Source organism: Talpa europaea (genome assembly GCF_964194135.1).
Source record: "Talpa europaea genome assembly, chromosome: 9".
NCBI lineage: Eukaryota > Metazoa > Chordata > Mammalia > Eulipotyphla > Talpidae > Talpa > Talpa europaea.
The window spans coordinates 28,140,364-28,164,158 of NC_140076.1; the positions used below are offsets into that span (position 1 = coordinate 28,140,364).

Here is a 23,795-nt window from a genome sequence, read left to right on the forward strand (position 1 = left end):
ACGCCCACTGCTCCCCTCAGCAGTGTACTTCCGTCCTTCTGCCTGTTCTGCTCCCCGCTCTGGCTCTGGTGAAGTCTCTCAACCTCCTGCGCTTCTGACTGTACCCAGTGCTTGTATAAATAAGTCTTTAAAAAAAAAAATAAAGAAATATATCATACATCCAGGACCCAACTATCTGAGAATCTTGAAATTAATTCACACACTAACACCTGTACCATCTAGTATTACTTTTTAACAAGTGCCATGGAATCTCCAACTCAATTCTGAGTTCCTCCTTGATGAAAAGTCCCACCCAACATCTCCTCTGTTCCATTTCCTATTATCATACTGGGCTATTATGACATCCATATTATCTATCATATTAATGCTATATTCAACATACTACTAAGTACCTTCTCACTACTTCAATAACCTACACCTTCGCCTCCAACAGAAATGAGACAGGTCCACACTGATTTTCACTTTTACCTTGAAATACTGAACTCTGCTTTCCCACTCTGCATTTCTTACAAAACCTAGTCTTCAATCCCAGTTCTGACTGTCTCTTTATTCTCCAAGGATACCAACCCCTCTGTAGGTTTTACTTCTTATAACCCCAATTTAGGACAGGTCTTACACTATCTCTAGCAGTGTAAAGTTGCTTTCCATTTTATCTTTCTTATAATTTCCAATTCTGGATTAACCCTACCACCATGTTTGCCCTCCTGCTCTTAGGCTACATGCCATTGAGTCCCATTACAAATGCATTATTTCTAGCTTTAAGCGGGCCTCAATGTGATCAGAAATCTTTTTTTCTTTTAATCCTGCATCCATTCCTCTTTAATATTCCATTGAAATTTTTATGGTCACAATATTCAAGTCAGAAACTCACCACAGTTCCCTTCGTCTCCAGAGAGAACTGATTTCTCCATAGATAACTGATCACATCAAGAAAATAAGGCCAAGGCCTCCCTGATGGTGCAACTGGTTAAGCATCAGCACTATGAAGCAATCCACAGCTCCTGCAGAGCAAGTTCAATCCCTAGCCAGGGAGGTGACCCACATGGTGCAGCAGACCTCTCCTGTGTCACCCGCTGCTCCCCTCAGCAGTGTGTTTCAGTCAATCCGCCTGTTCTGTTCCCCACTGTGTCTCTGGTGAATGATCTCAACCCCACCCCCATTCTCTGGCCTACACCCCAGCTTTGTATGCATAAACGAAAAATAAATCTTAAAAAAAAAAAAGAAAAGGCCATCTATCAAACTACACCTTCACCTTCAGCTTTGTGTCCAAACCCCATGGACTCAGTCTTCCTATCTTTAGCTGAAATATGGCCAGAACAGGCTAAATACTGGGGTTCAATTTTGCATGTCAAAAGCGGGGTCTGGGTAACATGTGCATTGAGTCTCAGCAGGACCAGGGCCACAATGGGCCCATTATCCATCTTGATTTCTATCTTTTAGTATCAAAAGAATGTAATGCTCAACATATTTCCAGGTAAAATTTTCTCCAACCTACAAAATTGTTTCTCCAACCTAAAAAATTGTTTCACCCATACTAAAAATAAAAAACTCATGCCACTGTGGAGAGAACATATGTCTCAGAGCTAGACAGACATATAGACTTTTCAACTGAAAAAGAGAGATATTTAAACCACAAGGCTGTTGTTATCTACAAAGCATCTTTATGGAACCTAGCAAATAGTATGTCCTCAATAAAAATGTCTGACTACTATCAACTCTCCACATATACTCCTCAATCTATCATGACCTGACTACTGCCAACATCATACTATTTAAAGTGTGTTTGAAGGAAACAAGTGATCTCATTACTAAATTCAATGGCTTCTTCCTAATCCCCATTCTGCTTGACCCTGGAGCATAGACACTAATGGTCGCCACCTCCCTTCCTGAAATCCTTTCTTCTTTGGCTTCTATTTATAATGCCATTCTGTTCTAGTTCTTGTCCCATTTCTTTAACCTTTTTCTCAGTGTCCATTACTTCAAACAATGATGTTTCTTCTGGTCCACAGCCCTTTTCTTCTTCTTCTTCTTCTTCTTTTTTAAAGATTTATTTTTATTTATTTATGCATATTAGAACTGGGGTGTAGGCCAGAGGTGGGGGGGGAGGGGAGTATGTGTGTGAGAGGATTCACCAGAGACTGAGTGGGGAGCAGAACAGGCAGGCTGACTGAAATACACTGCTGAGGGGAGCAGCGGGTGAGACAGGAGAGGTCTGCTGCCCCATGTGGATCAGCTCCCTGTCCTGGAATGGAACTCATGAGGCAGTGGCTGGCCATCACTTGACAGTGTTGAGACCTTAACCCCTGCACCACCAGGGAGGGCCCCCTTCTCTTTTCTTCTCACACTAAGGCATCAAATATCTCCTGCAATTTCTCCTTTGACCCTCAGATTTATGAACTCAGGTCCAACCTTTTTCCCAATTTCAGACCTAAATGTCCAGTTACCCCAGTTATATCTGAAAAAAGCCTCAAACTAAACTGATCCAAACCTACAGTCATTACCTTCCCTTCACATTTCTTTTTTCTGTTTCAACTGCTAATATCATTCCATCCCATCAGACAAGTTCAAAACTTCCCACCCATCCTCTAAACTCTATTTTGAAACTTCATGGACTAACTCCTCATGCTCTTAATTTTCTTACCGCCATCCCAGTCCATCCCCCTCTGACCTGGATTAGCACACCGTTCCCGCCTACCTAAGCCTTCTGCCTCCACACCGGCTTCATTCTCCATTCTTCCTCCACATATTCCTCAGACACAACAAGCACACCAAACTCCTACTAACAAAACCTTCGATGGCCACTCATGCTTACAGAACAATGCCCAAATTCATTAGCGAAGTTTTCTAAGAGGTAGAAACCGAAAGGTTTTTCTATCAGACCGCCCTGGGTTTCATTTCCAGCTAAATGTGAATTCTGCTTTAGCCCAGTCTCCCACGTGAAAACTTAAGGCAGAGGGAGGAAAAGGCAGGCAGCGGAGAATGGTGACAGGAGTGGGGAGAGAAAAGGGTAGTGTCAGCCCCCCCCCCGGGGGGTCGCAGTGGGTGTTTTTCGAGGGAAGGCTGCGGAAAGCAAAGTGAAAGAGTCCAGATCTTCGGGGGAGTCCTGAGATGAGAAGGCTCTCTGTGTGGAGTCAGAGGTCTCAAACAGTTTCTGAGGAAACGAAGTCCCGGAGAGGCAGGAACTTCTTCTATGGGTTCGCCCCCTCTGAGGTGGGAGGGTGTGAGGGGCTGGGAGGAGGGGCGGGGAGCTGTCCGCGACTCTGAGGGCAGGAGAAGAGGTGGAGCAGCGTCCCTAGCCTCTCCACTGCGGACTCGGGGGAGCGAAGGGGTCCCGCCAGGGCTCTCTCGGCGTTACCTGAGGAGGGACTGAACAGCCAGAGGGGTGCCTGCGCGGGCGGGAGCGGGAGGCGGCAGCAAAAGGGGGGCATAGTCGCCCTCACAACACGGAGGCAGCAGCGGCTCCTTAGCCTGCCGAGGTGGTGGGGGTCCCTCGCGCAGAAGCCGGCGATTCGGCGGTGCTAGCGGCGGCGGAGGACAAGGAGACTGCTGCCATGGCCCGACTCGGGCCGCTCCCCCCGCCTGTTTGGCTGGGCTGGGAGGACGATCCTCAAGAGCCAGCGCGCGCCTGGAGCTGAGCTGGGCTCCCCGCACCCCACCCCTGCGGCCGTGGACGAAACGCCCCAGAGGGCGGGGCGCGGGCGGGGGGCGGGGCGGGCTTCCACCGGTGGAGCCCCTCTGCTCCAGCCCTTCCTCGGGGCGGTCAGTCCTTCGTCCTCCTGGAGAAGCCAGCGGGAGGACTGACTGTCCAGTGAGTGGCTGGGATGCCACGTGGTGTGTGGACGGGCACCACGGGCGTTCAGAAAAGCCAATCAAAAGTCCCAGGCGCCAACTCCGGGGAACCGAGCGAGCCCCTAGGAAGGAAGTGGAGGTAGAAACAGAAGAGGCAGTGTGCTGGGAGGGCGGGCCTACACCTGGGGAAACCCGAGTCCTGGAGCCTCTCAGAGGGCAGAGCTGTAAATACAAAATTTACCAATCAAAATGCTGAACGTATAGGTGATTGGAAAGTGATGATGCCAGCTGAAAATGGATTCGAGTGGCGCGGCCTTTGGGCTGGTGAAGGTATAGCTGAGTAAGGAAAAGTCACGAACGCAGCGAGTTACAGGATCTCAGTATTGTGGGGCAGGAGCGGGGAACTGATACATAAATATTAGTGTCTTGAGAGAGTAAGAGCAATGGGTAGGTTTCAACAAAATGCAGGAGCAGTTTCTCTAGATAAGAGATGTGGTTAGACTGCTTGGAGGATGTACCAGGGAGCTGGCTTGAATACAGGATTTTGAAAGTAGGTAGGGAATAGGAATTCAGCTATTCAACAGGCACATATTTCCTCGTGCTTTCCATGTGCCTGTGTAACAGGGGGCTAGTCTTTGGCTTCAGCCCCTTGTTACATCTGGACCTGGGGATCTCATAATCTCGTGCCTGAGCAGACTGCAACAAGACTAAATTTTGAGGGCAAGAGCAGGTAAAGAAACAGTGATATATGGGCCTTCCTGTAACAGCACTCCCAGGTTAAAGTCCTCCTTCCAAACATCTTTAGACTTATCTCATACTGGAAGGATCTTGACAAATGAGTGGGATTTGAATAGCTGGAGTATAGGTGGTATCTATTCCTGGTGGTGGCAACAATGTTTAAGAAAGATAGGTGGTAGGAGATAAGAATGGAGAGAAAGTTGAATGTGGGTTGGGCTTATACCTTATTTGTTCTTTTTTATGCTGTGAGAGCTATTGATGATTCTTAATCAGGGGAGTAACCTTAACAAGGTGTGGTCTTAAAAGATTTATTTGGTAGCTCACTGGAAATTTAAAGAGGAAAGAGAGGAGACCCTAAGCAAGTTCCTCCCCTTGGCCCAAAGCCTTTTTCTGTATCACTCTGGCAGCAAGTCATGTGCTGCCACCTGGTGACAGTTCAAATACAATTGTTCCACATTGGTACAGATTTAATGTTCCTGATGGAGTCCTGGCATACTTACAGGTCTCCCAGAGACTGATGCAAAGTAGTTGAAAAGTAAGTAGAGTACAGGTAGAAAGTAGAATTGAATAATGCCATATGCAGCACCTAACCAGGAAAATATGTATAAAATATCCCTTCTCACACTTGCATCAGTGGAATATATGATGGGGAGTTTTTATTTTGAACAGTTTGTTTGACCTGGGTCTGATCTCTACCATTCTAGTCTCAGCAGTCTCCCTGTGCTGTAAGAATGAAGGAATTCCTATTCCGGTGTCAAAGCCCACTCCTCATAACCTGTCTTCTAGTTAGGCCAGGGCCTTGAATGTAGCCATTAGTGGAAATGGTTCCTGCTCTACTCACCTCAGCCTTTTGTTATGCTTTTATTTCATGTAACTGTCTCCTTTTCCCAGGTAGACTGATCTATGAACTGGACTTACACATGAGCTCACTGTACATCACATCTTCAGGGCAAATACCTACTGGGACTGGTATGTACTAGGTTGACTAAGCATCCACTGACGGGATGAATGGCATTATCTTTCAGTTCTATTTAGCAGTGGAAAAGACTTCCTGTGAACTCAGTAAGATGCTTACCTCTAAAGAAACTGGACTGGGGCCAGTTCAATCCCCTGCCATGGAGCTAACCCACATACAGCTCAGCAGACCTCTCCTGTCTTGCCCGCTGCTCCCCTTAGCTGTGTATTTCAGTATGCCTGTTCTGCTCCCGACTCTGTCTCTGATGAATCCTCTCTCTCTCACACACACACACACAGGCATTTCTGACCTACACTCCAGTTCTACTAAATAAATAAAATACTTAACAAAAAAAACACCAGAGTAAAACTTCCCTTACTCTACCTGGAAAAGATACATTTTCCAGACAGCAATTAAGTGGTGGAAAGTTGAGAACCAATGGCCTCAGGCATTTCTTTTTTTTTTTTTTTGTGAGACCCTCCCCTGCCAGGGAATGAACCGGTGCTGCAGAGGCCCAGAGCTCAACGGCTGCACCACCAGGGGAGGCCCAGGCATTTCTTTTAATATAAAATAACAGAGTACATGGCTTCTAGAAAGAACAAGTATTGTATCATAAAATTTTTGTTTTATGTACACGTGTATTTTTGTTTTGTACACATGTATTTACAAGACTACAATGTACACTGTATTTCTTACTGGAGGTCACAGTCAAAAAATATTGAAAGTCGGGCCTCCCTGGTGACACAGTGGTTATAAAGACACAGAGCCATCGAGCTATTGCCAGCCACTACAGCATGAGTTCGATCCCTGGCTGGCCAGGGAGCTAACCCACATGGCACAGTAGACCTCTCTTGCCTCACACGCTGCTCCCCTCAGCAGTGTATTTCAGTAGATTCTGCTCTCCACTCTTGTCTCTACTGAATCCTCTCATCCCCTGCACCTCTAGCCTGTACCCAGTTCTTGTATGCATAAATAAAAATAAATCTTAAAAAAAAAAAAACACCACCACAAATACACACTTAAGATTCCAAGTCTCATCTGAACCTGGGATTGAACCGTGGATCTGAGGCCCTCTGAAACAATCGGAGTCTCCCGAGTCCAAGGCTGTTGAGCTTAGACTCCTAATGGGGGAGGCAAGTGAGGCCAGGGATGAGGGGAAATCCGGGTCTGTCAGGTCGGCTGCTGAGGAAATAAGCAAAACCTATCTGTGTATGTGTTGGGGAGGCATGAAGGGGGAGAAAGACACATAAATGTGTGCTCAGGAAAAGTAAGATTTGGAATTTGGATGCGCTAGAAAATAGTACAAACACTGGGAAAAGACATCCAGTAAAAAAAGGCGGGGGGCGGAGGGGGACAGGAGAGGGTGGGGCAGTAAAAAAAAAAAGGGCGGGGGTAGTACCTGCAGAGACAACCCCAAGGGGATACATCCGCTGCTACAAAATAAACACGTGTACAGGCCAATAAGGTCTAAGAATCCGTTAACCCACACCCCTAATCCGGGGGCCCCAAGCGCCCCCTCACCTTAATTTGGGCCACATTTCCAGCAGCAGCACTGAGAAGCTCGTGGGGCTGCTCAGACCAGCTCAAGTTCCTACTCATGTCGCTTGCGGAACCTGATTCCCTGGAGTTTCGTGTCCTTTCTCTCCCGGGACATCCACAGCACAGCCCAGGAAAGGCCACGACAGTTCGAAATTGGGGAGTAGGGATGCAGTATCAGACAGAAACTGCGCCTTCAGGACTAGTCAGGTGAGAAGCGCCCTTGGAGAACTGGTGGAAAAGAGGGACACTCTGATACGCAGATACGGTAGAAGTTAAAAGTGCCGAATCTTGGGCGGGACCTCCCCAGATCCAGGACGCGGGGGTCATCAGGCTCAACAATGATCAATGATTACTGCCGCTGCCAGGTTCAAACCCTGGTGGGAAGGGAAATGCAACTTCCGACTGGCTGCCCCAGCGCCACTTGGGAAACTGAGTTCGACTTTCGTGGAGACAACGGGCGATGGAGGCTGATGAACTACATTTCCCGGGAAGCAATAGGGGCAGACATACCCCCACCGTGAGGCTTGCTGGGAAACCGAGTCTTTCTCACTGTTGTGGTTGTCTCTGAGGACGGAGTGAACTACGCACCCCAGAATGCAACACGGAGAGTCAACACGGTCCCGGGGCCGGTTTCATCAGTTCTTGGGAAATGGAGTCCAACGTACCTCGAAACATAACGCCCCAGGGTATCCTTGAGACTCCATTCCCCAGCAAGCTCAGCGCGTAGCGCTCATTATGGAGCCGCAAGTCGCCGAGCTGAAGCTGAAGATTGAGAACACGTTGTGCCCCTTTGGCTTCGAGGTTTACCCCTTCCAGGTTGGTTTATCTCTGCTGCTAAGTGTAGGGCTAAGTGTATGACTGATCTTGGTGCTACTGGAGTGTGGCGTGAGAGTTTTCAGATCCTGCCCGAGCTCGTCTGGCCCGGTGTCCCTCTGACCTACCGGGACAGAGTGTCTGCGGGGCCTTTGGTTAAAAAAGAAGTGGTTTCACGTTTGTCCTTGTACTCCCATATAATGCCTTGTGGATAAATGGGAGGCACCATTTGATCCAGTAACCTTGTGGCTTTGTCACCGACATAATATACTGAAAGAAAGGAACCCGTGGAGCCAGAGTCACCTTCGAAGCTTGCTAACGGCATTAGCAGAGGAGGAGGCCTGGAAGGTTTGCATGACTAGGATTTAGGTCATTCAGGAGAAAAGGGCATTCCTGGTGTTGAAAGAGCAAACAATCGGCTGCTTTGTTCCATCCACCAATAGAAAGATAATTCATGATGTTTTCAATTACCAGTGCTGGGCTGTGTATGCAAACTGCATCTGGAGAGCATGTAAAGGAAAGATATTGAGAATGCCTATCTAGGGGGTCAGGTAGACCTGAGTAGTGAGAATTATTATATTGAACAGACATCTGCACACCTACCAGTCATCCTCAGCTCCAACCTCCCTCACTTTCTCACCCCCACATACAATCAGTGACTAAGACATCAAGGATTCTTGTCTATTAAATCTAAATCCACTCACTCATCTATGCTCTAGCCCAAGCCACTATTTCTCACTTGTATTACTGCAGTAACCTGCTTGCTTTCAGTATGCCTCCAATCCATCTTCACACTGCAGACAGATTGACCTTTTTATTTTTTTAAAGATTTATTTTATTTATGTATATAAGAACTGGGGTCTAGGCCAGAGGTGCAGGGTTGAGAGGATTCACCAGAGACAGAGTGGGGAGCAGAACAGGCAGATTGACTGAAATACACTGCTGAGGGGAGCAGTGGGGAAGACAGGAGAGGTCTGCTGCACCATGTGGGTTAGCTCCCTGGCCGGGGATCAAACTCATGCTGCAGTGGCTGGTGATAGTTAGACAAGTGCTGAGACTTTAACCCCTGTGCCACTAGGGAAGCCCAGATTGACCTTTTTTTTAAAAAAAAAAAAAAAGATTTATTTATTTATGCATACAAGAGCTGGGGTACAGGCCAGAGGTGTGGGGGGATGAGAGGTGCGCCATGGCCGGCCAGGGATCGAACTCGTGCTGCAGAGGCTGCAGGATTGCTTCATAGTGCGGTACTTAACCCCTTGCGCCACCAGGGAGACCTTTTTTTTTTTTTTTTTTTTTTTTTAGATTTATGTATTTATACAAGAACTGGGATACAGGCCAGAGGCACAGGAGGGTGAGGGGATTCACCAGAGACAGAGCAGGGAGCAGAACAGACAAACAGGCTGAAGAAACTGCTGAGGGGAGCAGCAAGTGAGGCAGGAGAGGCCTGCCACACCATGTGGGTATTTCCTTTGCCGGCCAGGAATCGAACCCACGCTGCAGAGGCTGCCGACAGCTTCACAGCATGGTGCTCAACCTGCTGTGCCACTGGTGAGGCCCCACCTTTTTTTTTTTTTAAGATTTATTTATTTTTGCATGAAAGAACTGGGATAGAGGCCAGAGGTGGGGGGTGGTGAGCGGATTCACCAAAGACGGAGTAGGGAACAGAACAGGCAGATTGACTGAAATACATTGCTGAGGGGAGCAGCGGGCGAGTCAGGAGAGGTCTGCTGCGCCTTGTCGGTAGCTCCCTGGCTGGGGATTGTGCAGTGGCTGCAGATAGCTTCATGTGTTGCGTCTTAACCCATTGTGCCACCAGGGAGGCCCCCAGATTGACCTTTAAATCTTCAATGACAAGCCCCTCATTGTCACCAAATTAGACCATATTCCTTAAATTGTTATTTAAGGCTAGTCACAATCTCACTCCTATGGATCTATCCAAACTTAAGTATCTCTGATCCCCTCTACAGGCCTTCTACAGTCCCCTCTTCCATCAAACTATACAATTTGCTATTCTCCAAATACACACTGTGCTTTCTGCCTTTGTTTATGCTGTGACCTCTATTTAGAATACACACCAGGGGCCTCCCTGGTGGCGCCTGGGGTTGGAACACAACCTATGGAGCTGTCCGCAGCCACTGCAGCGCAAGTTTGATCCCTGGCCAGGGAGCTGCCCATGTGGCGCAGCAGAACTCTCCTGACTCACCCGCTGCTCCCCTCAGCAGTGTATTTTGGTCAGTCTGCCTGTTCTGTTCCCCACTGTGTCTCTGGTGAATCCTCTCACCCCCCACACCTCTGGCCTGTGCCCCAGTTCTTGTATACATGAATAAATCTTAAAAAAAATAATAGAATACACACCAGATTCTCCCACATCAGCCTGTCAGTTTCTTTCCCAGCCTTCAAGACTCAGCTTCCAAGAAGCCTTCTCTAATTTCAGAGGACCTTCATCTGGCCCTGTCATTGCACTAAAGGCAGTACAATTTACTTTTGTTCTTCATGAATTCTCTGCCTCTAAACTTTGACAAATTCCAACAAGTCTGACTAAACATACATCACTATACCACCAGTGAAAATTCATTAACTGAATCAGATGAAGGCTAGAGCAAGATGTGAAGTCTTGAATGCCAGGCTAAGATCTAGGCCTGGTTGAAACCCACCGCGACCCTCCAGCATGGCCTGATGCTTTCTCTGTTCCAGGTGGCAAGGTACAATGCACTTCTACCTCCAGCCTTCCACCTGCCCCTGCCAGGACCTACCTTGGCTTTCCTGGTACTCAGCACACCTGCCATGTTTGAGCGGGCCTTCAAGCCCTTCCTGCAGAGCTGCCACCTCCGACCTCTGACTGATCCTGTGGACCAGTGTGTGGCCTACCACTTGGGACGAGTTAGAGAGGTGAGCAAGGCTCATATCCTCCAACTTCCAATCCTGTAGCAGCTTCCAGTTCTTCCAAGCTCAGTGGAGGATCTAAATCTACCTAGAGCTAAGAGCCACTTCCCAGTAAGGATACCGTAACACCAGCTTTGACATTGTGCTCTCACCATATTCTGCCTTCTCATCCCAGGTTCCCCACCTGTCTAGCAGCCCCTAAGTCTGAAATCACCCTACACCAATAGGCAACTTTTTTTTATTTAATTTTTATTTTTATATTCCCCATACAATTACAACCCCCTTATTTTTACCCCAAGCCCTCCTTTCCCCGCCCCCCACCCCCATAGAGTGTCTCTTGTTCATTGTTATTTGTTGATTTTGATATTATCTTTCTTATAGTTATTCTTTTTCCTGGTCCCTTATTTAAGTTTTCTAGATTCCTGCTATGAGTGAGACCATCGGTATTTTTCTTTTTCTTTCTGGCTTATTTCACTGAGCATGATCCCTTCCAGCTCCATCCATGTTGCTGAAAATTGCATGTGTTTATCTTTTTTGATTGCTGAGTACTATTCCATGGTGTATATGTACCACATCTTCTTGATCCAGTCATCTATTTTTGGGCATTTGGGTTGTTTCCAAATCTTAGCTCCAATAAGCAACTTTTATGAACCTCTGATTTCCCTTGGTTTCCAAGTGAAAATAGGAACTAAGCCCAATATCCCCCCAGATCTCTCTCACCCCTTTGCCTTAGATCTGGAAGCTTTATGCTATCTGTGGAGTTTTTTTTTTATTTTATATAATTCTTACATCATTTTTCATTTTTGCACAACATATGCATTATCATTTTGGTTATATTCCCCATACAATTGCCACCCCCCCCCTTATTTTTACCCTGGTACTTCGTCTCCCCTACCCCCCCCCCATGTGTCTCTGGTTTATAGTTGCTTGTTAATTTTGATTTTTACTTTGTATTAGTCTTTTTCCTGGTCCCTTATTTAGGTTTTCTAAATTCCTGCTATGAGTGAGACCATCTGTGGGGATTTTTGAAACCAGTTCCCCTGTATACACACATACTGGGTCTCCTAGATTTTCCTCCATGCTGAGACTCTGGAGTAGAGCCACATCACTCCTCATGATAATTTTGGAGGAAAACCTTGTGTGCTTCCCTTCAAATATTCCCTCCTGGACAGGGTATTATTTTCCTCAACTTGGAACCCCCTCCCCCCCCCCAAGTTTAAAGTTGTATTTAACCTGTGAATGTGACCAGAAGACAGGGCCATGTCAACACAAATTAGGGTCCTCTAGGAAGGTCATGATTCCACTCATGAGCCTCCCATTTTGTCCTGTGTGTCCCAGAGCCTCCCAGAGCTACAGATGGAAGTCATTGCTGACTATGAAGTACACCCCAACCGGCGCCCCAAGATTCTGGCCCAGACAGCAGCCCATGTGGCAGGAGCTGCGTACTACTACCAACGACGGGATGTGGAGGCTGACCCCTGGGGGACCCAGGTCAGAGGGCAAAGTGTGAATGAGTAGGAACTGAGAGAAAACAAAGGTCTCAAGATAATCAGTTCCCACTCGCCCCACCTCCCCTGGTTAAAGAGGCTAGTGGACATCTAGGACAAAGATGTGCTCTGGTCAAGACTTAACCCACATGCTTTCTGGCATCTAGCTGGGGATAAATGCAGTCAAAGAACCTGGCCAGTTCTTAAAGTGCTGTTGTAATGGAGGGAGCAGAGCAATTAGACCAGTGGTGAGATAGCTGGGGCTCAGTGTAATGGGGGAGGCCCAATCACTGGATTAACAGGTGTTCACACATGGAATTGGGTGTCCATTGAGAAGTGAACAAATCTAGCTTGCAGGGATAGTAGTTGGACTTGGGGCCAAGGTGACCTCCATGACCTTACTTTTCTTTACCCTCTCCTCAGCACATATCAGGTGTTTGTGTACACCCCCGATTTGGGGGCTGGTTTGCCATCCGGGGGGTGGTGCTGCTGCCAGGAATACAGGTACCAGATCTGCCACCCACAGAGCCCCTCGACTGTGTACCCAAAAGAGCTGACAGAATCACCCTGCTTGAAGGTTTCAATTTCCATTGGCGAGACTGGACTTACCGGGATGTTGTGACACCCCAGGAGCGCTACTCTGAAGAGCAGAAGGCCTACTTTTCCACTCCACCTGCCCAGCGTTTGGCCTTACTAGGTTTGGCTCAGCCCGCTGAACCATGCTCTGCATCCCCTGAACTTCCTTTTACCACATTCACACACAAGAAGCCTCAGAATCCCAGCAGAGCTGGGAGCTGGCTCAACCCCAAGGACTCACCACCTCCATCGACCAGCCCTTGATACTCTCCTCCCCTATGGAAACCCTATTTATGACAGAGGTACTAGGACTTATTTAGCTTGCACATACCTAGGGTTTAGTTTGGGTATAAGATGACTATTTTTGATAAAATATAGTAGAGATCACCAATGAAGGCTCAAGAGTAGTTTGGTCAAGAAATCTAAAGCCAAGGGCAAATCTAAAATTCACACCTGCTTCAGAATATCGCACAACCATTTTCTCTAGTGTTCCAAGATGCTACTTATTAACAGGCCTCAGGGGAAACCACCTTATACAGTTGCCGTAGAATGAGTAAATATATGTAAAGAGCACTTCTGAAATTGTTCCAATAGCCTCTGCCTGCAATTATTGAAGGCCTTGGGAATCCTGTGCTGCTACTTGTAGCTTTGAATAGTGGAGATTATGGGAAAGTTGGGGTAGCTAAGTTGTCTGGAAGGGCACCACATACTGTTCTGAATTTTGCCCTAGGCCCCTTAAGAGTCCAGGAAGGGGGCCTCCCTGGTGGCGCAGCGGGTTGAATGCAGCACTGTGAAGCTGTCCGCAGCCTCAGCAGTGGGGGTTCAATCCTGGCCGGCCAGCAAGAATCCCACATGGTGCAGCAGACCTCTCCTGTAGTGCCCGCTGCTCCCCTTAGCAATGTTTCAGTCAGTCTGCCTGTTCTGTTCCCCACTGTCTCTGATGAATCCTCTCACCCTCCCATGCCTCTGGCCTATACCCCAGCTCTTGTATAAAAATAAATCTTTAAAAAAAAAAAAAAGTCCAAGAAGAACCCGCCTTGTCCCCACTGACAACCTTCCTCAGAACAGTATGAATGATGGCTAAAATAAGAACTACCCGCAAATCAAAGCTGAAACACATGGAAAGTTGACACACATCATCAGTCCTGTCTAGCACCACCCAAGCCCCTATTTTTCAGTCCCAGAAGTACAGAAATCTGTAATTCTGGTCTTTCACAGGGCCAGTGTTGGCATTTATCAGAAATGTCAAGCTTCTGCTTCTCATGCAGCCCTCCCAGTACTGAAAGGTAAATGGTCCAAGTTGCATCTCTGGGGCCTTTACCTGCAATGCAATCCAGCTAATAGCATAACTTGCATTGCCTTCATCAATACTACAGCAGATCTTGCTCTTCTCTCCCAGATGAAATGAAATAAAATGTTAACATCTTGGCATACATGTCCCCCTCAATATGGTATCCTGATTGAAAGAGCACTTCTCATTCGTTCCCTTTAAAATTAAATGCTAATAATGCCCATTAATAGGAAAAATCAACCAAGTCTCAGTTTAAGTTTAATAAAACTACAAAAGATCAAAAGTGATGACTACTATACACATCAGTTGGCCTACCCCACAGCACAACTAAGGCCAATCTCTCCAAGGGAAGAAAGGCAGGCCCTCCCAACCCCTGTAGGAAAGACCTGTCCCATCCCATACCATATCTGAGCTGAGTCTAAGGTGTGTTTTAAGCATGACAATAACAGGAAGTTTGGTTCTTAGGACTGCTCACTGCAGCCTGGCCCTAAAAATGGTCCAGGGCTCACTTCTGTTTAGAGAAATATTCTTTGCTCTTCTGGACATCAGGCTTGATGGTATCACTACCAGGTTTCCAGCCGGCTGGACACACTGAAAAAGGAAGGTATCATTAATTAAATTCTTTCAATATAATGGGGGCAGGGGGATGGGACACGGGGGACAGACAGACTTCATGACCTTGGACAAATATATTCTTAAATGATACCAAAAGCACAAGGAATAAAACTTGTACATCAAGAAAGGGTATCAAGAAAGTGAAGATTCACAGAATGAGAAAGTATTTATATATTGTTTCTGATAAGGTATATCAAAATCTAAAGAACCCCCACAGTTCAACAAGATAAACCAATTAAAAAAATGGGCAAAGGCTGGCGGCCTCCCTGATGGCGCAAGGGGTTAAGTACCGCACTATGAAGCAATCCACAGCCCTTGCAGCACGATTTCAATCTCTGGAGGGCCAGGGAGCAACCCACATGGTGCAGACCTCTCCTGTCTCACCTGCTGCTCCCCTCAGCAGTGTATTTCAGTCAGTCTGCCTGTTCTGTTCTCCACTCTGTCTCTGGTGAATCCTCACCCCCATATCTCTGGCCTGTACCCCAGCTCTTGTATTCATAAATAAAACTTTAAAAATAAAAAAATAAAACTTTAAATGACTGTCACATACCTAAGGGGAAAAAAAGCTAAGTAAATAACAAAGTTTGGACTGTGTAAATTACTAACGCTAAGCTGCCTCTTGAGAAGGCAGCAACTATTTCACCACTCCTCAGTGTTATTTATTGCCAAACTGTATAAGCCTAACATACAAAGTGAGAGGACCATCACATAAGGCCATGATTGTTTCACCAAGTAAATGCCTTCTACCCCTCAGAATCAAAGGTCTGAGGCTTCATATTGAATCTTTCATCTACTTATGCAGAAAGAATTATCTTCATTCTTTTTTTTTTTTTTTTTAGAGGCATGCTTTATTTATTTGTTTGCTGGTTTGTTTGTTTGTTTTGTTTATACATGCACTGGGTACAGTCAGAAGTGCGGGAGGGTGAGAGAATTCACCAGAGCCAGAGCGGGGAGCAGAGCAGGCAGAAGGACCGAAGTACACTGCTGAGGGGAGCAGCGGGAGGCAGGAGAGGTCTGCACGCCATGTGGGACCCTCCTCCTCCGGTGGCCGGGGAGCAGCCGGGGATCGAACCGGCGCCGCAGAGGCCGCGCGCAGTTTCGCAACCCAGCGCTCAACCGCTGCGCCACCGGGGAGGCCCTCTTCAATCTTTTCTTAATATCCTGAGCTAGAATGCCTTTGGACTAATCTAAGGAAAATGAGGCAAGGGAAATCAGCCACTGCTTTAATTAAAAATAAATAAATAAAGATTTATTTATTTATGCATACAAGAGCTGGGGTGTAGGCCCAAGAACAGCTCAATTTTAAATTGTGACAAGAATGAAGCAGGGCCTCCCCGGTGGTGCAGCAGTTGAGTGCTGGGTTGCAAAGCTGCCCGCAGCCTCTGCAGCGCCAGTTCGATCCCCGGCTGCTCCCCGGCCACCGGAGGGAGGGTCCCACATGGCGCACAGACCTCTCCTGCCACCCGCTGCTCCCCTCAGCAGTGTACTTCAGTCTGCCTTCTCTGCTCCCCACTCTGGCTCTGGTGAATTCTCTCACCCTCTCGCGCTTCTGACTATACCCAGTGCTTGTATAAATAAATAAAAATAAATCTTAAAAAAAAAAAAAAAAAAAAAAAAGAATGAAGCAGCAAGAAGGACCCTGCCAACTTAAAGCTCCTTCCCACTAGGGCTTCATGGCACTTACAACTATACCTCTCCAAACAGAAGGCCTTAAACAATACCTTTTTTCATAATTTTAATTACCAAAAAAAGGTAATTTCAATTTAGATCCAAGTTCTAACACTATTAGCAAGTATTATTTAAAAGTATTGGTTTATTGCCTTAAAAATAGAAATGTAGGGCTGTTTGTCAACACAATAAAGCACTTGATACAGAGTGCTTGGTATTCATAGCTTCTCAAGTGTTAACCATCAAATGGTAATTTATAAGAGGATCCACACAGAAAGCAATGCCTGATCTAATGGGATGAAAAGCAGCAGAGGCCAAAAGATTCTAAAGAAGCAAGCCTCAAAGAATCATGAAAATTTAAGTTCATAAGTCAAGTATATATGCAGGATCCTAGGAAAATTACCTTCATGCCTTGGTTTCTAGTCTTTGTAATAAACATAATACCCCACCAGGGGGCAGTATGAGCAACTGTCTGCCCTTCAATGCATCAGAGTTACAAATGGGGGGGAGGGGGTGTCTCCCTGGTGACAAGGGATTTGTTAAAGACAGCACTATCAAGCTATTGCCAGCCAGCCACTGCAAACATGAGCTGGTCACTGCAGCATGAATTTGATCCCTTTGGTTTGGAAGCAACACACAGAGCATTGCAGACCTCTCCTGCCTCGCAGACTGCTCCCCTCAGCAGTGTATTTCAGTAGATCTGCCTGTTCTGCTTCTCATCCCCACACCTCTGGCTTACACCCCAGTTCTTATATGCATAAATAAATAATTTTTTTTTTACAAGTTGCAAATAAATAGTATCAGTAGCTCACTGATTTTTTTTATTTTATTGGGACCTCCCTTGGGGTGCAGGGCTTCAAGTCTCAGTGCTATCAAGCTATCGCCACCCACTGTGGCATGAGTTGGATCCACCCACATGGCACAGCAGACCTCTCTTGTCTTACCCGCTGGTCCCCTCAGCAGTGTATTTTAGTTTATCAGCCTGTTCTGCTCCCCACTGTCTCTAGTGAATCCTCTCACCTCCCACACTTCTGGCCTACACCCCAGTTCTTCTCTTCTCTGCATATAGTTTTTTTTAAAGGTTTATTTTTATTAATATTATCTTTTTAAGATTTTTATTGGACCTCCATGGTGGCACAAGCAGTTGAGTGCAGCACTTTTGTGAGGGTGTCCACAGCCTCTGCAACGCAGGTTCGATTCCTGGCCAGCCGGGGAGATACCCACATGGTGCGGCAGACCTCTCCTGCCTCACCTGCTGCTCCCCTCAGCAGTGTCTTCAGTCTTTCTGCCTGTTCTGCTCCCCGCTCTGCCTCTGAAAATATAGTGCTGAAAGGAGCCACAGGCAAGAAAGGAAAGGTCTGCTGGGCCATATTGGTTACTCCCAGGGATAGAGCTCAGGTCCCAGTGGCTGGTGCTAGCTTGATAGCACTGAGACTTTAACCTCTGCACCATCAGGCAGGCCCTGACTGATCTCTTTATAAGTCTTCCATTTTTTTTTTAAGATTTATTTTTATTTATTTATTTATTTATTCATTTTATTTATAAAAGCACTGGGTACAGTCAGAAGCGCGGGAGGGTGAGAGAATTCACCAGAGCCAGAGCGGGGAGCAGAGCAGGCAGAAGGACCGAAGTACACTGCTGAGGGGAGCAGCGGGCGGCAGGAGAGGTCTGCACGCCATGCGGGACCCTCCTCCGGGACCCTCCTCCGGTGGCCGGGGAGCAGCCGGGGATCCAACCGGCGCTGCAGAGGCTGCGGGCAGCTTTGCAACCCAGCGCTCAACCGCTGCGCCACCGGGGAGGCCCTATAAGTCTTCCATTTTAACCAATCTGACACTTTTGGGTCCATCCCTCCTTCCCCTCCACCATAGCAACTATATTCAGACTCTAACAACTTTATCTTCTTTAAATCATAAAATAAGAGATGAAAGACCTTAGAAAACTAAACTACTTATCTACTAAAAAGAAAAAGATATAATAAGGCAAGAATGAATGTCCAAACTCCACCTGTGCCCATGATATGTCAGTAGCACTTGATCACAACCATCTAGCCCCAGTTACATTAAGTTTGAGAGATGATTTGCTGATTTTTGGATAAAATTGGGGTGTAGGCCAGAGGTGTAGGGGACGAGAGGATTTGCCAGAGACAGAGTGGGGGTAGCAGGTGAAACAGGGGAGGTCTGCTGCACAATGTGGGCCAGCTCTGAACTATTATGGTGGGCCTTGGTTGTAATGCTGAGACTCAACCCCTAGGGCACCAAAGGGAGGCCAGAGAGGTGGTTTTTGTTTTTTAAGATCCTCATTTGGGCCTCCCTGGTGGCGCAAGGGTTAAGAAGCAACCTATGAAGCAATCCAGCCATAGAGAAACCCACATGGCGGGACAGGCCTCTCCTGTCTCACCCGCTGCTCCCCTCAGCAGTGTACTTCAGTCCGTATGCCTGTTCTGTTCCCCGCTCTGTCTCTGGTGAATCCTCTTACCCCCCACATCTCTGGCCTGTACCCCAATTCTTAATCTTAAAAAATTAATTAATTAAAAAAAAGATCCTCATTCCCCTACATACACATCACTTGCCTCCAGAGTCCTTACAACTAAATTCTTAGTTAGGGTAACATTTTCCTATCTCAGCAACAACTGCACTTCAGGTAGAAAAAAATTCCAAAGGCTACATCCAGCCTTACAGTTCAAAAAGGTGGCATCAAGTGGCTCAGGAAAAGAAGGCTCTACCTACAATCTAGATAAAAACCTAAGTTGAATTTGCCCAACCATATTTAGGTGTTAGAAGAACAGACTTAACAAAACTTATCTTTTTTTTTTTTTTTGTGGGACCCTCACTAGCGGCCGGGGAACAAACCGGTGCTGCAGAGTCTGCAGGCAGCCTCGCAGCCCAGCGCTCAACCGCTGCACCACCAGGGGAGGCCCAACAAAAATTTATCTTTGAACCTCCAATGAAGAACCTTGGTAATTTTAACCTGATACCTTCTAGCCCTAACGCCTGCCTATTCTGTTGGATAATTAATCTTAGTCCTATATTTATTTTTCAAATTTCAAAGTAGTCATATATAATAACCTTTATTTTTAAACCCCAATGAAACAAATATAGACTAGAGGAATTAAAGCTCTTCTACCAATAAACACCTGTCAACAATGACATACTTTTATGTCTAGATGTGATTCTTTGCCTTGTCTTAACTTTATACACTCCCCTTTAATAGGTTAAAATCTGTAGCAGTGATTCTAGATGAGCAGGGCTGAAGCTGGGAAAATACAACTGAAACAAAAAGCTTTTATATTCTCTTCACCATGTTCTTTCATTACCCCACCCCCACAACCCCCACTTCAATTTCATGAAGACAAATAATCACTCTTTTCTTATTTGGTAGATTTTGTTCTTACCATTTTCCCCTACCACCATTCTATTGTACTGTCACCAAGTAGACTGGCTTACCTTCACCATGTTTGTCAGTGAACTGGAAGGCCTGAACTAGTCTCAGAGTCTCATCCACAGAGCGGCCAACAGGGAGGTCATTTACAGTGATCTGACGAAGGATACCCTTATCGTCAATGATAAAAAGGCCCCTGGGAAAAAGATTGAAGGTTTGAGGAAAACATAATACAGATTTAGAAATTTATTTGTTAGGATAAAGCAGCAATGGAAATGGGTTGATCTCCCAGATTTACACTGATTATAACTTTACAGTGAAGCGGCCCCTGCATAAAGAATTAAAGAGGAGCCTCCTACAGATCAAGATTCGACCTTTTTCCAAATAAAACAAGGCCCTCAGCCACTGATAATTCTCCTGATGAATTTCCGCCACCCAACAAGTAGATACCTGAATGAGATGCCTTCATCAGCCTTTAAAACCCCATAGTCCTGCGCAATCGTGCGCTTGGGGTCTGACACCAAGGGAATGTTCATGGGTCCTAGTCCTCCTTGTTTCTTAGGTGTGTTGATCCTACAACAAAAGGCATAATACAATTGCATTCATTCACTCTTCTGTAATAAAAGTATCAACTATATCTATTCCTTCCACATCAACATTTCTTTTGTTTTTTCAACCATTAACAGCTACTTTATTCTTTAATCTGTAATTAATTGAATCCACAAGGGATCCATGGTTAGAATACAGGAGTTCCATGAACATGAATAGAAAAACATATTTATTTTCATACAGCTCTTCAAAATTAGTATTTGTTAATTATGCAATTATGTAAATAAGATGTGATACATAATATTAACAATACCTATGAATTTTTCACCAAATAAAACAACACCTATGCCTATATCCACATCAACATTTCTAATCTTATTTTCCCAGAAAATTTCAAATATTTTCCAGCAGTAAAGTGAATGGCTACAACAGATAAGGTCACCAGGGTATACTCAGCTGCAACTTGAGCTGCTTCCCCGTTTCTAGGTAATAAGAGAGCAAGAGGATATCAGCATTTACACCCGCCAATATTTGAGAAAGTCTATTACCAAGCCTCCCTGTTGCTTATTTTAAAAAATAATAAATATATTTCAATAGACCAAGAAATTTTACCATGCCAAGTGACAGAAGTGAGAATCCACAGAAGCACCAATCACTTGGCAGTTGAGTTTCTTAAATTCTTCTGCTCTGTCACTGAAAGCAATGATCTCCGTGGGGCACACAAAGGTGAAATCAAGAGGGTAAAAGAAGAACACAATATATTTTCCTGTAAGAAAAAGAGCCAGTTTGTCTTTGAAACAGATTTCCTTGCTTAACAGAGAATGAAAAACTAAAGACATTTTCTTACAGAAAATGAAGACCTTTTAAAAGTTGACAGCAGATACAATTGTTAAATACCAAGATGCTCAACCAATATAAATATCTCCCAACAGCTACTTTTAAAAAACCTATTTGTAGCAGGTAAGTTCCTTCCAGTTCCAGGCTTTATTTTTGAGTCTACAGATCAAGTTGTCAACTACAGAATGAACACTATTCATTCTTCTCTAATGAAGAAAAAGCAAATCCAAGGATATATTTTATCTACAGAGAGCATAATCCCAATGCTTACAATCAGTACCCAAAGTTGAATTGTTGGATTCTCTGCTGCAAGGCAACAGAAGACCAACAAGAGAGGAAGTCAGAGCACTTTTTCAATGAACCACCAACATTCTAAATGATCACCTGAATAACCGTAAACATGTTCCTAACAAACCTATAGGACAAGGAAAGTTTCCTGAGACAAAAGTTCCAAAAGTCCTAGTAGATAACAGGACTTCTAGCTAGAATTTTAATGCAGTCACCTAGGTTACCAAATTGAAGTACATCTTCAACTGGCCCAACAGCCTTTCATCACACTTAATGAGCTGAGCTATTGGGATAATTCCAAATTTCACTTATTTTCAAGTAGTTGCAGTGTTTGAAATGTCAAAATAAGCTGTCCCTTTGGCCATTCACTTTGAAATCAAAATCAATAGAAATTCACATATAAACAAACTCCCCTAGCAAGCACTTTGAAGTCTCTGCAAGGTCAAGTCCTGAAAGGCAAAAAGAGAAGCAACACCTAAACTGCATGTCATTACCCTGGGTGCCAGGGTCACCTCCCCAAGCAGTGCTACCAGTTTGTGAGGAAAAGCGTCCCTCCATAGGACCCTACTTGTTCTCATTAAAAGAACTGTGATATGTTAGGAAACAATTAGTCACAAGCTCTATCCAAGAAAGGTATACTAGACACTTGAGTTTCAGGTTGCATTTAAGGAATCCTCAAGTGTCCCAGAAGACCTTTCCGTTCTGGGACTCATAGCAAAATAAAGAAAGGAGGACCCTTGCTAGAACTTGTCAAACATCTACATGAAACTAGAACAGAAGAGAGTTGTTCCAACTATGACATCAACTCTTCTGTGAAAACAAAACACTCATGGAAATGTGCCTAAGCCTTCTGTCTAATAATGTAGCTGTGATACACATTATTTCATAAACTGAATTGAACAAGCAGTGTCACAGCTCCAGAGACCTGAATTCTAAGTAATATACATCAGTGACTATAACCAAGAATACATTATAAATCTGAAAGTTACTAACAAAAGATGATAAGCAGATGATTTGTTCATTTTGCAGTGTATACAAATATCACATCACCATATACCTGAAAAACTAAATTATTGTGTGTTAACTACACTTCAATTTAAAAAAATAAATTTTAAGTTCTGAGACTTTAAATTGTGGAAGGTCCCTGATAACAAGTAATATCTCCAATAAGTTACAATTAAATACTAAAGAAGATAATTGAGAAACATGTCCAGGAATATAAAGCACGTGCTTTCTCCAGAAGTAGTCTGGACTAGGATATCTACTGTAATGACTGAAGATAAGAACCACTTCACTTCAACAGAAGCCAGGTCTTCTGCCTGAAGACCTTGAAGCCATACCTAGATTGTAAATTAACTCCATTTTAATAAGTCTATAATATAGTTTTACCTTTGTAGTCAGACAAGCTGACATCTTTGAATTGACCATCTGGCATAACAGCTGTGGCTTTGAAGTTGGGGGCAGGGTGCCCAATTTTGGCATTTCCTGAAGACATCTTGATATTAGCTGGAAAAGATAAAAGTGGAAGTTAGAAACAGCTTTAATTTTCTAGATAACCAGCAGTCTTCACCTAGAGACTTCGGCTTTAGGACATTAAGCAATAAATTGTCCAGAAGCACTTAAAAGTACCTTAGTAAAAAAAGAGAACAAGCTGAGCTTTCCAACTTTGGTATGAAATTAAATACTATAGGTCTCTGAATTTCAGTATTATCATTTAAAAACAACTTCTTTTATCAATTGAAATCTCTTCTCACTTCTGTGTAATGGCATTTTGTTCTCTATTTTCATTATACAGAAAGGGAGGATAAGGAACTGTAGACACTAAAACCAGAACCCAAATACAAGATGCAGTAAATACTGAATGCCTAGCTCCTTATAGTAGTCATGCTGCCCTTCCTCTGAATGCGCCTTCATCTTCCCTCGTTAATAGTGGGAAGCACATTTCACTTCGCCAGGCATATATCCGAGAGCCTATACCTTAAAACCAACCCAACTTTTTGAAGCAAAACCAGGATTCTAGCACCTGCACAATTTCAAAACTTTAGGTGTTGTATTCCAGCCCTTAGAAGTTCTTTCAAAAATGCACTTTTGACCTTAGGGCTAAAATCCTGAGGCAACAAAACAAAACCCAAATTGTTACTATTACGCAAGGATGCATTTTAGTTAACCAAGATAAGGAATTAAGATTGAACTCAATAAGCAACAGGTTTGAAAATCCCAAGGAAAGTACTCCCCAAGTTCCAACACTTTTTGTTAACACAGCAAAAAAGTGGTCAGCATGGATCGGAACTTTACTACTTAACAACAAACACCACCAATCAGTAAGGTGCGCTGCAAACTGGCATGGTCTTCCCGTACAAACCTGCTTTTCCAGGTGTCTTCCAAGTCC

At 45.0% G+C, this 23,795-nt stretch overlaps 2 protein-coding genes across 2 annotated transcripts; one reads left to right on the top strand and one right to left on the bottom strand.

Moving 5' to 3' along the window:
* Positions 1-7,756: 7,756 nt before the first annotated feature.
* MMACHC (metabolism of cobalamin associated C) lies at positions 7,757-13,044 on the top strand (the record flags this gene model as incomplete). Its single annotated transcript, XM_084242042.1, has 4 exons — positions 7,757-7,837; positions 10,529-10,723; positions 12,056-12,208; positions 12,628-13,044. The coding sequence occupies 4 exons, from the start codon at positions 7,757-7,759 to the stop codon at positions 13,042-13,044; spliced, it is 846 nt and encodes a 281-aa protein (XP_084098168.1).
* A 1,272-nt stretch (positions 13,045-14,316) lies between these two features.
* On the bottom strand, positions 14,317-22,901 carry PRDX1 (peroxiredoxin 1; the record flags this gene model as incomplete). Its single annotated transcript, XM_084242758.1, has 5 exons — positions 14,317-14,662; positions 19,798-19,928; positions 20,183-20,305; positions 20,894-21,047; positions 22,796-22,901. The coding sequence occupies 5 exons, from the start codon at positions 22,899-22,901 to the stop codon at positions 14,577-14,579; spliced, it is 600 nt and encodes a 199-aa protein (XP_084098884.1). The 3' UTR covers positions 14,317-14,576.
* Between the last annotated feature and the right edge of the window lie 894 nt (positions 22,902-23,795).